Source organism: Natrix helvetica (assembly GCF_964273705.1).
Source record: "Natrix helvetica genome assembly, chromosome: 8".
NCBI classification, from domain to species: Eukaryota; Metazoa; Chordata; class Lepidosauria; order Squamata; family Natricidae; genus Natrix; species Natrix helvetica.
In genome coordinates this window covers 2,342,028-2,358,269 of record NC_138559.1, presented here as the reverse complement: position 1 = coordinate 2,358,269, position 16,242 = coordinate 2,342,028, and the positions used below count along the sequence as shown (strand labels likewise).

Below are 16,242 nucleotides of genomic sequence, written 5' to 3'. Positions count from 1 at the left end.
TTTAGGGTGACCCGCTCCTTACTTAACCAAGGAACTGGGAAAGACCCCTTGCAGGGTAGGGCTGAAGAATTTGTTCAGTATCTGCAGGATAAAATCGCTCAGATCCGGACAGGCTTGTACTCTGACTGGGTAGATTCGGGCGAGTCGACGGGGATGAATCTTGTGGAGACAATCTGGGATGAGTTTGACCCTGTGACCCCCGAAGGCATGGACAGGATTATGGGGAGACTCAGTGCTGCCACTTGTGTGCTGGACCCGTGTCCCTCTTGGTTAGTTTCGGCTTCCCGGGAGGTGACACGAGGCTGGCTCCAGGCGATTACCAACACTTCATTGAGAGAGGGGTTCTTTCTAACCGCCTTGAAAGAGACGGTGGTGAGGCCCCTCCTCAAGAAGCCTTCCCTGGACCCAGCTTCTTTAGCCAACTATCGTCCGGTCTCCAACCTTCGCTTTGTAGCGAAGGTTGTTGAGAGTGTGGTAGCACGTCAGTTTCCCCAGTACCTGCATGAAGCTGTCTACCTGGATCCGTTTCAGTCGGGTTTCAGGCCTGGGTACAGCACGGAGACAGCATTGGTCGATGATCTCTGGCGGGCCCGGGACAGGGGCTGCTCCTCTGTCCTGGTCCTATTAGACCTCTCGGCGGCTTTCGATACCATCGACCATGGTATCCTACTGCGACGACTCGGGGGGTTGGGAGTGGGGGGGCACTGTTTTATGGTGGTTCTCCTCCTACCTGTCGGATTGGTCGCAGTTCGTGTTGACTGGAGGGCAGGGATCGACCCCGAGGCGCGTCACTTGTAGGGTGCCCAGGGGTCAGTTCTCTCACCCCTCCTGTTCAACATATACATGAAACTGCTGGGCGAGATCATCCGTGGTTTTGGAGTACAGTATCATCAATATGCTGATGATATCCAACTTTTCATCTCTACCCCAAACCACCCAAACGATGCCCTCGACGTGATGTCCCGATGCCTGGAGGCTGTGCGGATCTGGATGGGGAGGAACAAGCTCAGGCTCAATCCCTCCCAGACTGAGTGGCTGTGGTTTCTGTCATCCCGATTTGTGCATCTTGTTCCATCTTTGATGATATGGGGAGAAATTTTAACCCCCTCAGAGAGGGTCCGCAATCTGGGAGTCCTCCTGGATACGCGGCTTACTTTCGAAGATCATCTGACGGCCGTGACCAGGGGGGGCTTTTACCAGGTTCGCCTGGTATGTCAGTTGCGCCCCTTCCTGGATTGGGATGCTCTATGCACAGTCACTCATGCCCTCGTCCTTTCTCGCCTGGACTACTGCAACGCTCTCTACATGGGGCTGCCCTTGAAGAGCACCCGGAGGCTTCAGCTGGTCCAGAATGCGGCCGCACGTGTTATCATGGGGGTACCTAGGTGCTCCCGTGTTACACCCCTTTTAGGCAGCCTGCACTGGTTGCCGGTTGTTTTCCGGGTGCGATTCAAGGTATTAATTATGACCTTTAAAGCGCTCCATGGCTTAGGCCCAGGGTACCTGCGAGACCACCTACTGCCACCAGTAGCCTCCCACCGTCCAGTACGACCCCACAGAGTTGGCCTCCTCAGGGTGCCGTCAGCCAGACAGTGTCGGCTGGTGACCCCCAGGGGAAGAGCCTTCTCTGTGGGAGCGCCTTCCCTCTGGAATGAGCTGCCCCCGGAGCTTCGCATATTCCCCGACCTCCGGTCCTTCCGACGCGCCGTAAAAAGTTGGCTTTTCCAGCAAGCCGGCCTGGCCTGTTAATTTTATCTAATTTTTAAAATGTGAGTGTTATATAAATTGGGTTTGTTTTTTGGATTGTTTCTAATTTCCTTTTAACTTTTGTAATATGTGTTTTTTAATACTGTACGCCGCCCTGAGTCCTTTGGGAGAAGGGCGGCATATAAATCCAATAAAACAAACAAAACAAACAAACAAACTAATCCAGGAGAGAAGCAACCTAGAATTAAGGAGAAACTTCCTAACAGTGAAAAGAATTAACCAGTGGAACGGCTTGCCACCAGAAGCTGTGGGTGCTCCATCATTGGAGGCTTTCAAAAAGAGACTGGACAACCATTTGACTGGGATGGTATAGCATCTCCTGCTCTAGCAGGGGGTGGACTAGAAGACCTCCAAGGTCCCTTTGAATTCTGTTTTCTGTATAAACACCACACTTATCACTACAAAAACAAGAAAGGGCCTGAAGGCTAAAACATATGAAGAACGGTTGCAAGGAATGGGAATGTTTAGCCTAATGAAGAGAAAGATTAGCTGCGACTTGATAAAAGTCTTCCAATATTTGAGGGGTTGCCACAGAGGGGAGGAGGTCAACCTATTCTCCAGGGCAATTGAAAGCAAGACAAGAGCAATGGATGGAAACTAATCAAGGAGAGAAGCAATCTGGTATTAAGGAGGAATTTCATATAGTGAGGGCAATTAACCAGTGAACAGCTTGCCACCAGAAGTTGTGGGTGCTCCATCACTGGAGATTTTTAGGAAGAGACTGGACAGCCATTTGTCTGGAATTGTATAAGATCTCCTGCTTGAGCAGAGGGTTGGACTAGAAGACCTCCAAGGTCCCTTCCAACTGTTATTCTGTTCTAACTACATGGTCTGTTTTGAGCCTGTTTTCCATTTGTTTTCCTGCCCGATTCCTCCTGAAAAACCTTTCAGGCAGAGGAATGATGTCCATCCAGGAAGCCCGATGGTCAAATTGTATAATCTGAAACCTCAAATTGTATAACCAATTGTATAAGTCACTTTGCTCCAAATATGAATCCCGGTTCATTTTTCCCTCTTTTGTTTGCTTCATTTTGGCTCTCGCAGTACTAAGTTTAGTTGCTCTTCCCATTTTCATATCCTCCAGCATTTGACAGAAGGGAAGAAGAAAGGTACAGTTATTTTAGGAGACGCAAACAAAGGAGTCCTAAATTTGATCTTTGATGTAGGAAGCTAAGTTGAAGCAAAGCGAGCGAGCTGAACACCATGCCACTGTTATTAACTTCATTTCCCGACTGACTGCAAAAAAACCCATGCATATTATTCACTTTTGGAGGTTGAATGTTGCCTTGCCTGAAATATATGGGGCAATTGCAATTGCTTAAGAAGAGACAATACTAGCTGACATTATTGGAGAATTATGCAGCAAAACCATCTTCATTTTTGGAAAAAATGGTGTGTCAAGAAAAAAGAGAGAATTTGAAGTCCTTAGAAATGTCAGTCTCAAAATGTGGTACACTCACTGTGTAGGTGGAATATAGTGAAATACAGCAGATGTGAAGTTTCTCGGTAGCTGAGAAGAAGCAAAAGATACAGATTAAAAGAGTTGGAAGGGACCTTGTAGATCATCTAGTCCAGCCCCCTGCCCAAGCAGGAGACCCTTCACCATTTCTGACCGTCGGCAGCCCAGTCTCTTCTTGAAAGCTTCCAGGGATGAAGCTCCCACAACTTCCGAAGGCAACTTCTGTTCCATGGGTGGATGGTTCTCACCCTCAGGAAATTTCTTCTTATTTCCAGGTTGAACCTCTCCTTGATCAGCTTCCATCTATTATTCCTCGTCTGGCTGTGGGAATGCACCCCCCCCCCCCCCCCGCACCCTCCCTGTTGCTTTCTGAGGCTTCCTCAATGCATTTAGTGGGGATATTATGCTTGCTTATGCAACTTATTTTAGCTCCCTTCTCTGCCCCGAGAGATGCATAAGCACTCTTCCTAATAAGGCTTGATTACTGCAATAAAAAAGAAAAAAAAGAGACACTTGGAAATGATGGGAAACCTTTCTTTCTTTCTCTCTCTCTCTCTTTCTTTCCTTCTTTCCTATTTTTCTCCTTCCCTCCTTCCTTCCTTCCTTCCTTCGTTTTTTAAATAAAATACTTGCAAAAAAAGAGGAAATAATGGAAAACCTTTCTTTCTTCCTTTCTCTCACTCTTTCTCTCTTTCTTTCTCTCTTTCTGTCCTATTTTTCTCCTTCTTTCCTTTCTTCTTTTTTTATTAAAATACTTGCAAAAAAAGAGGAAATGATGGAAAACCTTTCTTTCTTTTCTCTCTCTCTCTCTCTTTCTCTCTTACTTTCCACTTTCTCTCTCTCTCTTTCCTATTTTTCTCCTTCCTTCTTCCTTCCTTCTTTTTTTTAACAAAATATTTGCAAAAAAAAGAGGAAATGAAGGAAAACTCCAGCTCAGCCAGAGAGGGAAGGGAGAGGAAGATTTCACGCTGTGTCTCACTTCCAGAGCCACCACCACCCCCAAATCAAACCCAAGAGTGTTTGCAAAGGAGGCAACGCTGTGGACCTAAACCAGGGACACCACAACCCCCAGCTGGACTTTTTTGACTCCCCCCCACTTAATTTAGATTCCAGTTCTGAGGCTTCAGCAAGACAGGGGTACAAAAAGTGGCCCTTTGGAAGGGCCCCCCAAACAATAAGTACAAAAGTTTCTAATATGCTAAAGACATACAGAAAGATGGGCAGCCCCCCAATTCTTCCTCCTCGTCTACCGCCCCGGGGAAAAAAATAGTTAGGACATGATAATGAAGAAAAGGGAATAGGAAAGGATAAGCATAAAATTATAATTATAGGGTTTGTGGGAATATCATCCCGAAAATACACCAGTTGAGAGATGAAAGGAGATAACCACAACAACAGAAAAAGAAAGGAAGAGAAGAGGAGAGGAGGAGAGAGGAAAGGGAAGAGAAGGAAGAAAGAGGAGAGGAGGGGAAGGAGGGAAGGGAAGGGATAGAAAGAGAAGGAGAGAGGGTAGGAGGGGGAAGAGGAAGAGAGGAGCAGGGGAGAGGTAAGGGAAGAAGGAAAGGGGAAGGAGGAAAGTAGAGAAGGGAGGGAGGGTGAAAAGAAAAGAAAAAGGTGATAATACAAAATAGGGTGCATGGGATGGTAAGCGAAGCAACCCAGAATGTGCATTTTAACCTTTTTAATATGGAAAAACAAATATGTAAAAGTGTAAAGATAAATAAGAACAATAACTATGTGAGTGTATACTTGTAGCTATATATAGGAGAATAAAAATAAAGAACTTTTTTTAAAGTAAAGAAAAGACCTGGAAGAGGGAGAAGCTCCGTAGGCATTTCTCCCACTGATGCCATCCGGTGCTACCCTGGAAAGCGGACTTTTAAACAGGAAAAGCCGCGTCTCCACTCTTCCCGCCGCGCGCCTCTGCCCACCCCGAATCCTTGGCCAGGATCTCCCCCTCCAGTCCAGCCAGATGAGCTGCAGCCGAATTCCCCCAGGCCTTTGCCCCCTGCTGAGACTTCCTTGCCCCGCCTGAGCCTCGGTTCCCCATCTCCCCGGGGAAGCGTTTGGGAGAGAAGCCACGGGTTGGGCGCAGAGCCCAAAGGGGTTTTGGCCTCCCCGTGGAGAAGCTGCGCGTCTGAGGACTCCCCGACCCATGGGGCAGTGCCAGGGGAACGCGCGGGACTCTCCTGCGGACCCTCCCCCCCAAAAGAGGCGGGGGTGTTTCTCGGCGTTGCCATTGCACCTTCAAACCTTACCAGATCTCCAAACATCTGCTGTGGGATCCCCACGGACCAATTCCACGGAAATGAAACGATTCTTTCTTTTCTTTCCTTCTTTTCTTTCCTTCCTACCTTCTTCGCTCACCCTGCCCAACCCAAGACTCCTGGGCCCGGCCGATGCCCGCCAAGCTCCCTCCTCCCGCAGCTGCTCCCCGGGGGCCCGCGTGGGCTGCGTGGAAAGAGACGCGGGAATGGAGCTACCAAGGCGCCGCCGCCGTTTTTTGTCCGCGGTTGAGCATCCTCCATCCAAACGAGGGGGAAAAAAGATGTCCCCGTGCCAAGTTTACCTTTGAACTGTGGTTTCTTCTCTCTGGCAGGCAGCGTGCCAGCCTCCGGGCGCTGTTTCCCTAGCAACCGTCCCCACGGCGTGTGTGTGTGTGTGTTTCCCCCACGCCTCCCCGTCGATCTTTCGAGTTTTTCCAAAAGCTGTCAACCGCAGCCCACATCCTCCCCACCCTCCCCCGTGCATGAGCTTAGCTGGGACAGTCCCTGCAGCCGGGTGAAGCACGCGTGGGGGTCTTTTTTCCACGCCCGCCTCGCGGCTGCATCGCCTCAGCAGGTGAGCTTCTCCCCAGGTAAGGAGGAGGAGAGCCCAGGTGGGAAGCAAACCAGGTTTGGCTTGGCAGCTACCCGGTTGTTGTTGCAGGGCGCGCGTGATCGCCTGTGCGGCCTCCCGCGTGTCCGGCAAGCGGCCACGAAAGGCTTTCTCTTTTGGGAGAGACAGATCTTTGCCCGCCCAAGACAGAGATAAACAAGGGAGGCATCCCTGTCACAAAGAAGACCAGCTTTGTCCTTTGAGAGACAATGCAAAATCCTCTCCCTTTTGCCCTCCAAAGAGAAGAGGCTTCCTTCTGCCCTTCCCTTTCTATAACCAAACTTTTACTTTCGGGCTTTCCAAAGGTTTCCTGAAGGAGCAACCTTTTTTTCCCTTTCCAAAAGGTGCTGGATTTATTTTTATTTTCTTGCTCCACTCTCTGACATTATCTCCGGAAGTTGTGGGTGCTTTAACATCAGCGTCTTTTAATGGCCCCATAATCCCTTGCAGTGTGGAGTCTGGGGGACTGAATGAAGCTGAGTGTTTACTGGCCGGATGACTTTCCTGTCACCAATGCGGAGTTTTGTTCAGCAGATATATTCTCGTTGTTCCCAGAGAGAGAAATATCTGCCTCTACCTAGGATCGAACTCACAACCCCCTGATTGTAAGGCTAAAACTGTACCTCTAGGCCACCACACTCCTTTTGTGGGTGCTCTGTCACTGGAGCTTTTAAAGAAGAGACTGGAGAGCCATCTGTCTGAAATGATTATAGGCTGTCCTGCTCCAAAGCAGGTTGGACTAGAAGACCCCCAAGACCCCCTCGGACTCTGTTATTTAGTATTCTGTAAATAAATAGATCTATTTCGCCATCTTTTGGGTACAATTGGGCTGTGGAATTTAAAATCCGAGAACATGTTGTTGGCATTCTAACTCACACAGCTGCCAGGAGGAGGCACAAAATATTCAAAATAGCAGAAACAAACACCGCCCTTAGACTACAAACTGTCAGATTTTATTTTCTAACAGTGTCCCCAGGGCGGGTACAAATATAGATGATGCCCAAGGCTGGGGTTTAGCTGAGTACACATGACGGTTTCCTTTCTTTTTAACTCAAATAATCTTGGGGGGGGGGAATTAACGAGAGAGCAGGGATAATTGGGGGATTTGATCGATGTTGCAATGATGCCACATGATGTGCACACAATGTGACTTTGTCTCCCTTTGTTGTGGCCAGTCAGTGGCCAGCGGAGCTGGCAGCAGACTCGGCCAGTGAGGAGGTTGGGGAGGAGCATGGGCCAGTCCTGGAGTCTGGGGAAGGCTCTGAGGAGGGCTCTGTGTCGGAGGCAGAGAGGGGGCCAGGGCCATCCGACAGTTATCAGCTGCCTTCGGAGTCAGACATCAGTGAGGCAGGCGAACAGCTGGAGCCTGTTCCCAGTGTGTGCATGAGCAGAATTGCCAGACAAAGGGAACAGCTAAAGAACAGGGGTCGACTTGGGAGGAAGGCCACAGGGGGACAATGAATGGCCCCTCCCAGAGGAAATAATAAAGGAGCGAAAGGGGAGTGGAGTTTGCAGGAGACCATTAGTTCACTTCATTGGTTCGTGACTCTCCGAGAGTCCTTGCCAGGTTTTGCAGATCTCAGCCTGGCAGCTCTCCAAGCCAGATAAGGTCTGTGACTGTAAATCCTCCCTCGAAAGACTTTCCTGGATGTAAATGAGCAGAATTCACAGTAGATTAATAAAAGGAGGTTTTGGTCGGGACCAGGAGTTGGCTCCATGCTCTCGGGAAGAAGCCTCGGTCAGAACAGCACTACTACCACTGAAATAGCAAGAGACACAAAAAGCCCCTTCATTGCACAATCCCCAGAACAGTTCAAACTTCAAAGTCACAGCAACCTGTAAAGATCCATCCACTCATTCAACAAAATGCTCAGCTGTCCCAGAACCGCATGCTGTGCTGGGTTCTGCTCATCGATAGACAGAGTCCTTTCCAAATCGGCCTCTGTTTTATTTCCAGCATCTTTTTTCCAGGCTTGGAACCAGACCGGATTGCTTTCTTCCAACAATCTCCTGCCAGACTTTTTTGCAAAATCTTTCTGAGGTGCCTTGTCTCAAATCCCATAATTTGATTCTTCAACCTCCCTCAATATTTCACTCTCCCTCCCTCCTCTTGCCCCCCTTGGGGATCTGGCCAGGCATGAAATTCTCTTATCTTTGCTACCGGTTCGGAAGCAGGAGTGCTCGCGCGCAGTGCTTCTGGGCATGCGCAGATCATCTGTGATGATGTCTCGGTGGGTGGGCGGAGCCTCTCACTGCCACTGCTACCGAGTCCCCCCAAACCGGGGCCAAGTGGCAGAATACTACTTCTGGATCTGGCCAGGCCGACCTCATCCAGAAAAATAGCTCATGCAATGAAGATTGAAGCTCGCTTTCTTGAAGCTGTGGGATCCAAACACTGGATCAGTGCAGTCACTACGCGCATGTGGCCAGGAAGGACATAAAATGGGACGAAACTTCCTTCACAACTGTCTCGCTTAGCAACAGAGACTTTGGGCTCGGCTGTAGTAGTCATAAGTGAAGGAGTATCTGTATTTTCCCCGTTGCTGCCTTCGGCATGGTTGGCTGCTATTCGTGACAGGCCACTGAGCAGAAACAGAACCAATTTGGAGGACAAGAGAGATGTCTGCTCTTTGGCATCCTTTGCAAATCGTATGTTCAAAACTGAAAGGCATTTATAACATGGTCCTGGGCAGCTTAAAAACTAAAACCAGAAGCTTTTTCCAATGTCTTCTTAGCATGGATGGAGCTGGATGGTCTCCTGCTCGCAAAACAATCATGGGAAAATGTGCCACCATTAAAATACTTTTTTAAAAAAAAAGTGAACCAAGCAAACTCCTCATTTATAGATGTATGAGCTTTGCATATATTTTTCTCCAGCCACCTCTTTGAGTTATGAGGCGCTCTCAAGAACAACGGAGTGTAATCCTTGCTGCCAATTTTTGCTTTTAAAAAAGATCCTAGTTTATATACATTCAGTATTTCCAAAGAATTCAGGATGTGTAACTGCAAGGGTTTGAAGAGTATCTCTACGGGGAGAGAAGAGCCACATCTGGAGGGCTATGGCTGCATGAAAAGAGACATTGCTAAAAATAGGCACTTTTGCTTGCATTTCTGAGAGGAGGGGGAGAGAGAGAGAGGAGAGAGAGAGAGAGAGAGAAAAGAGAAGGGGAGGGAGGGAGAGAAAAGACAGAGAGGAGAGAGAGAGAGAGGAAGAGAAGGAGAGAGAGAGAGAAGGAGAGAGAAGAGATGAGGGGGAGAGAGGGGGAGAAGAGAGAGGAGAGAGAAGGAGGGAGAGGGAGGAAGAGAGGGGGAAGGAGAGAGAGAAAGAGAGAGAGGAGAGAGATGAGGAGAGGGATGGAGAGAGAAGGAGAGGGAGAGAGAGAAGGAGGGGGAGAGAGAGGAGAGAGAGGAGAGAGAGACAGAAGGGGGGAGAGAGAAGAAGAAGAAGAAGAGAGAAGCTGTCTCCAAACCAAAATGCAGGGGTGTGTTCTCACACAGCCTTCACACGTTGGTCCCATTCGCACAACACAGCCAGATCAAAGGAAGGCTTCCTGCCAGGGTTTGCAGAAGCTACAAAATGTGTTTAATTTGACTTTCTTGGGGCTGTGTGTGTGTGTTACCTGGACCAGATGGATGACAGGTAGGCCACAACTTATGCTCAAAATTGGGACCAGAATTTCTGTTGCGGAGCAAAGAGTTAAAGGGAGTCGTGCCTGATTTCAAGATCTTTTTTTTGCCACAATGGTTTGAAGAATCACTGTGGTTGTTAAGTGAATCACACTGTCGTTAAACAAATCCAGCTTGTCTCATTGATTTTACTTGTCAGAAACGCTGCAATTGTTGTAAAGAAATACCGATTTGCCAAGCGCCCAGATTTTGATTGTGTGACCATGGGAATGCTACAACAGTTGTAAGTGTGAGGACTGGCCATAAGACACTTTCTGCAGTCATCATCATCTTCTTCTTTTAACGACCCCCTAATCCCTTGCCGGGTGGTGTCTGCACAACTGAATGGAGCTAGAGGATGCCCTTCCCTGTCATCAGTGCAGAGTCTTGTTCGGTATAAGCCAGCACAGCCATTAACCCTTCAAGAGGACCATTTCTTTTCACCACGATACCAGCTGATAGACTGTGTGTAATTTGGCTAGAATTTATTTATGAGGAACAAAGTAGATTTTTACCTAAAAGCCAGTTAAAAAGCAGTGTTAGAAATGAGTTGGACATTTTTGAATATTTGGAGCAACTTGATTTTATTTTTTCTTTGACATATGTTGCAATTCCTCTTTATTTGTTATCTGCTATTGATGTATATAATTTTCCCAATTTTGGATTTTCTAATAGTTGTCTATGCTCTTTTTTGATATGCACATCCTGGAGGCATATCACATCTATATCCAGTTTTCATAATTTTATGAAGGTTTGCGTTCTTTTCCTTGGTGCATTCAGTCTGTTTATATTTTTTGAAATTATTGTAGTTTCTTGTTCCATTTTTTCTTGTTTTGTTTCCTGGTGTTTCTAGTTTCTCTTTGAACTCCTCCTTTTGCTCTTCTCTCTCCGTTTGCTCCGTCTCCTGTGTCCTTTTTTCCTCTCTCCCCTTCTCTTTTTGTTCTATTATATCTTCTTCTTGGCTTTTACTTCCCAACTCTTCTTTGCTTTCTTGTTCATTTTCAGTCACAAAATGGCATTCAAAGAATTATTGAGCTTTTTCCACGGAATCTTTTTTTTAAAAAAAAATTCTTGTCATGTAATCAATATAACTTCTGGTACTAATCACCTGGATAGAACTTTATATTTAGCCAATTGAGATGTTAGGAATTGAGCAACTTAATGAAAAACGAGGCGCATTGATTGTCTTAAGATGCGAAGAAGCCCTTTGACAATCGGAGTGGGGCTTTCCTGTCCAAAATTCTGGAAGATACCCATTTTGGAGAGAACTTTATAAAATGGGCGAGATCGATTTACACTTCACAAAACCCACAAATAATTGATCTAACAAAATACCCTGCGAGATATAAAAAGGGACGACATAAGGATGGCACAGCCTCCTCTCTCGTTTATTTTGGCTCTCGAAGTTCTGAGTCGGGATGTGAGACAAGATGAAAGGATTGTGGAGGTGAAGATCTAAAAATAAACTTAAGAAAGTTAAGGGCTTTTGCACAGAACTTGCGGATGGATTTGGAAGAGTCTTCGAAGGGAATTAAAACACAAATAGAAAAAGCAAAATAATTCATTGATCGGTTACAAGATCAACAGACACGAAAATGAAAATAGAAAATAGAAAAACTGCAAGGGAAATGTGTGCTACCCAACAAAATGTGGTTGGATGCAAAATGTGTTTTTTTCCTGCAGAAAAAAGGCAAACGGATAGGTACAGAGTAGGCGGTTACCTGGTTCAGCAGCAGTAACTGTGAGAGATTACAGATTAACAGAGTTGGGAAGAACCTTGTAGGTCATCTAGTCCAACCCCCTCCCCCCCGCACAGGAGACCCTACACCATTTCTGACAGATCGCAGGCCAGTCTTTTCTTGAAAGCCCCCAGGGATGAAGCTCCCACAACTTCTGAAGGAAACTTCCTGTTCCATCGGTTGATTGTTCTCACTATCAGAGATCTAGAAGTCCATAAATACAATGCTGCAATGATCATGTGAAAAATGGCAACAAGTCACTTTTTGTAACTTTGGCCGTTAAACGAATGGTTGTAAGTCAAGGACTAACTGTAGTTCATGGTTTTCTGCAGGGACATCTAGCCATCACTGGCTTAGTGGGACCTCTAAGGACAGTCAAAAGAGCTCATTTTGGCTTATCTCGGTTTTTTTTTTTAAACATAGCCAGCTCTTTTCCCCCCACGTCCTGCCTCCAGTTTGATATATATTTCTTCAAATATATGTTTACTAGCTGGATACTCGTGCTTCCCTACAAAACTATGTGATTGGGCTTGATTCATTAACACGTAAAGCCCGCAGGCTGGATGAGTCATGCGCTTGCCACGCCCACGCCCGGTCTAGCGAGGGGGATGTAGAATGTCTAACTCCTTCGCATTGACAACCTGTTAATATAATACTGGGTAAGGAATACTGATGATCTGATGGCCATTTTGAAAAATCCTTTCCTAGCGAGCACCTAGAAGCCAAGAGGACGCACAGGTGCCAAATTTCAAGTTTGTAGGCTTTACGGTTCTGGAGGTTTCGTGATGACACATGAGTGGTATTTCGCTTTTATTTATATATATATATATATATATATATATATATATATATATATATATATATGTATATATGTATATATGTATATATGTATATATGTATATATGTATATATGTATATATGTATATATGTATATATGTATATATGTATATATGTATATATGTATATATGTATATATGTATATATGTATATATGTATATATGTATATATGTATATATGTATATATGTATATATGTATATATGTATATATATATATATGTTGTATTTGTGCTGATTATATATATATGTGTGTGTGTGTGTGTGTGTGTGTGTTGTATTTGTACTGATAAATAAATATATATATTCCCTTTATTTATTTATCAGTACAATTACAACATATATATATATATATATATATATATATGTGTGTGTGTGTGTGTGTGTGTGTGTGTGTGTGTGTGTGTGTATTTGTGTTACAACCCCTGGTATGCCTAAATATGGGAGGAAGGTCACTCCTCCCTCTTTCTGTCCTTCGGCTCATCACAGAAGACCATGCAGGCAGAAAACCATATTTTTATTTTTAATGTTGCCTTTTTATATTTGTGTGTATTTGTACTGATAAATAAATAAAGGGAGACTAGTATAGATCTATTTCGAGCTAATTAGCTCTCATCAGCTAGCCATACCCTTACTGGGATTTGAACCTGGGCTGTATTATATCTTAGGCAGGAGTCTTAGCCACTAAGCCACAGGCTCTCCTCCTTATCAGCTGAGCCAGGGAAATAGGTATGTATTTGTGTTACAACCCCTGGTATGCCCAAATATGGGAGGAAGGTCACTCCTCCCTCTTTCTGTCCTTCGGCTCATCACAGAAGACCATGCAGGCAGAAAACCATATTTTTATTTTTAATGTTGCCTTTTTATATTTGTGTGTATTTGTACTGATAAATAAATAAAGGGAGACTAGTATAGATCTATTTCGAGCTAATTAGCTCTCATCAGCTAGCCATACCCTTACTGGGATTTGAACCTGGGCTGTATTATATCTTAGGCAGGAGTCTTAGCCACTAAGCCACAGGCTCGCCTCCTTATCAGTTGAGCCAGGGAAATAAGTATGTATTTGTGTTACAACCCAAATTGCCTGCATGGTCTTCTGTGATGAGCCGAAGGACAGATATATATATATGTGTGTGTTTGTGTTACAACCCCTGGTATGACCCAATATGGGAGGGAGCTCACTCCTCCCTCTTTCTGTCCTTTCGGCTCATCACAGAAAACCATCCAGGCAGAAACCCATATTTTTATTTTTAATGTTGCCTTTTTATATTTGTGTTGTTTATTTTATTTTATCAGCACAAATACAACATATATATATATGTGTGTGTGTGTGTGTGTGTGTGTGTGTTGTATTTATACATACATACACACATACACATACATACATACAAATACATACATACATACTTGTCTGCAACGTTGCTTAACATACATTGTCTTTGCAAATTATTTTCCACATTGCAATAAGTCTTAATATATCACATCTGTGAATGCCCACACTTTCTCCAATTCACTGTGTGTGAGAGAGCGAGCATTGCAACATTTGGAGGGCTGCAAATTTTAAATATCTGTTCTATTTTCAACATGGGTGCCAGTCTGGGAATATATAAAGTTAGATGTTTGCACTCAAGAGGAAGTTTATCTAATTCCTCTCCCGCCTGGGAGTGAGGTCACGGCAGAGGTGGCTTGTTCCTTGCAATAATGGGATTAGCTCTGGTGCTTCTCGGAGTTTCAGAAATAAATCACATCCCTAAAGTCTCAAACCACTTTCAGCTGAACACGTTGGATGCCACTGGTGACTCTTCCTGATGTGGGCAGCACTATCTCCAAGCAATTACATCTTGGAAATCCTTTGGGGGCACTTCACCCTTTAAAAGAAAACGCCTCCTGGGTCTGTGATGGCAAATCTATGGCACAGATGGGAGAGGGGGCATGTGTGCCATTGGCAGCTGCTCTTCTGGTTTCTGGCACACGCGTGCCCGCCATGCGTGCTGGAGCCCTGGAAACCCAAAGCCCAGGTAACCGGCCGCATGTGCATGCTGGAACCCGGAAGAGAGCACAATGGAGCCCAGCATGCGCACCGGCCAGCTGTTCTCTTCCAGATTCCAGCATTCTGGTGCGGGTTGAGCGCGCATGGACGCCGCTCCAGTTTTGGCACTCGGTGCCGAAAAGATTGACCATCACTGTCCTAGGTGCAGAAAGAGCCCTTAGTGATTAGAAATGCCTCCTCTGTCCCACCAACCATTCTAAATCCTGCCACATAAAGGGGCAGGACAAGAAACAATGGATGGAAACTAAACAAGGAGAGAAGCAACATGGAACTAAGGAGAAACCGCCTAAGAGTGAAGACAATGAACCAGGGGAACAGCTTGCCACCAGAAGTTGTGGGTGCTTCAACTGGAGGTTTTTAAGAAGAAACTAGACAGCCACTTGTCTGAAATGGTGTAGGGTCTCATGTGTGAGCAGGGGGCTGGACTAGAAGACCTCCAAGGCCCCTTCCAGCTCTGTTCTATTACTTCCTTTTTAAAAATCTTTTGCATTCCTTTGTACTTAGGGTGGAATTCTCAATTCCATTTTCCCAATGAAGGACAGGACACATTTACTTGTTATTTATGAATTTATAAACCGCTTCAAGGTGACCTGAATGGTGGACAAACAAAACAAAACAACCCACAGCAAACACCAGAGCAATCATAGTCACAGAGTTACATGTAGAGGGCTCGTGGGGGCTGGGGAGGGCAAAACTGAGAAAAAAATGGAGCGTTTTTGCTCATTTTTGCCCCTCCCCCCCCCTGCTGCCAGGAGCATTCTACAAGCCTCCCAAAGTTCTGCATGCCCCCCCCTTTTTTTTTTTTTTTGCAAAAAACGAAGCGTGCAGAGGGTTTGGGAGGCCTGCAGAGTGCAAAAAAATGTTTGTTTTTTTTTAAAAATTACATCTTCAAAATCATGGTGTGTCTTATACTCCGCTGCGTCTTATAGTCCTGAAAATACAGTAAATCCCGATAGCCAGTGTTGGGTTTTTTTACAAGTTTTGGGGCCATTCAAACTTCAAAGTCAACCTGTGTTTGGAGCATTGTTAAATTCTTTTTTATAATTTCAGCAAGGGTCCCTTGGAAACAGTCCTGCCCGTCAACACGCTGGGAATTTTGCAGTTCCTGGGAGGAGCAGCCGTTGGTCCCCTCACCTGGTCATCTTGAAGGGGAGGTCAGGAAGGTTCTTACAGCCGCAGAGACGTGACCCGGGGGATGTGGAAGGGAAATGTTTCATCTGATCCAGTAGAACTAGAGACGGAGCAGAAGAGAAAGCAAAATCTATTGTTTTCTTAAGGAGACGGGGAAAAAGTCGAAACAGTGGCCAAAACAGTATCGTTGTGTGTGGCGCATGGGCATTATCATGCCCATCAAAGGTGCACAGAGCTTTCGTTGCAGCATTATGGCTGCCCCCTTGGCTTTTTTTCCCCAACCTTGGCAACTTTAAGCCTGGAGACTTCAACTCCTAGAATTCCTCAGCCAGCTGGCTTGGGGATTCTGGGAGTTGAAGTCCTCCAGGCTTAAAGTTGAGCTGGCTGGGGAATTCTGGGAGTTGAAGTCCTCCAGGCTTAAAGTTGCCAAGGGTGGAGACTTCTGCTATATATCCCACTGAGCAAGAAGTCATTCAAGGCTTGTAGAATGACTGGGTCATTCATTCATTCATTCATTCATTCAACTGATGTGCCGCCTGTCTCCTTGATAAGGTGAGGCTGGGTGCCTTCTTTATGCATTAGTTTGATTGATATCGCCTCCCATCTGCACTGCAAGGCTCTGGATGGCTTCCAGAAATAAAATAAAAATGAAACTACCAAAAACTAATACAGTACAGGAAGACGGTGACAAAGGGGGAACTCATTTTTTCCCCCAGAGT

At 45.7% G+C, this 16,242-nt stretch overlaps 2 protein-coding genes across 6 annotated transcripts in view; both read right to left on the bottom strand.

Annotated features, from left to right (window-relative positions):
• KCNIP3 (potassium voltage-gated channel interacting protein 3) overlaps window positions 1-5,803 on the bottom strand; it is an 83,558-nt gene extending 77,755 nt beyond the window's left edge. Inside the window, exon 1 of one of the 2 annotated variants that reach the window (XM_081961046.1) lies at window positions 5,485-5,803. In XM_081961046.1, coding sequence (XP_081817172.1) covers window positions 5,485-5,499 — 15 coding nt within the window. In that variant the 5' untranslated portion in view covers window positions 5,500-5,803. Of the gene's footprint in view, window positions 1-4,436; window positions 4,482-5,484 lie in introns of those variants that run through there. The other variant, XM_081961048.1, reaches the window with a different exon arrangement.
• Window positions 5,804-14,952: 9,149 nt separating this feature from the next.
• PROM2 (prominin 2) overlaps window positions 14,953-16,242 on the bottom strand; it is a 48,654-nt gene continuing 47,364 nt past the window's right edge. For all 4 annotated transcript variants that reach the window (XM_081960965.1, XM_081960966.1, XM_081960968.1 and 1 more), the window contains one exon: window positions 14,953-15,623. In XM_081960965.1, coding sequence (XP_081817091.1) covers window positions 15,560-15,623 — 64 coding nt within the window. In that variant the 3' untranslated portion in view covers window positions 14,953-15,559. The remainder of the gene's footprint in view (window positions 15,624-16,242) is intronic.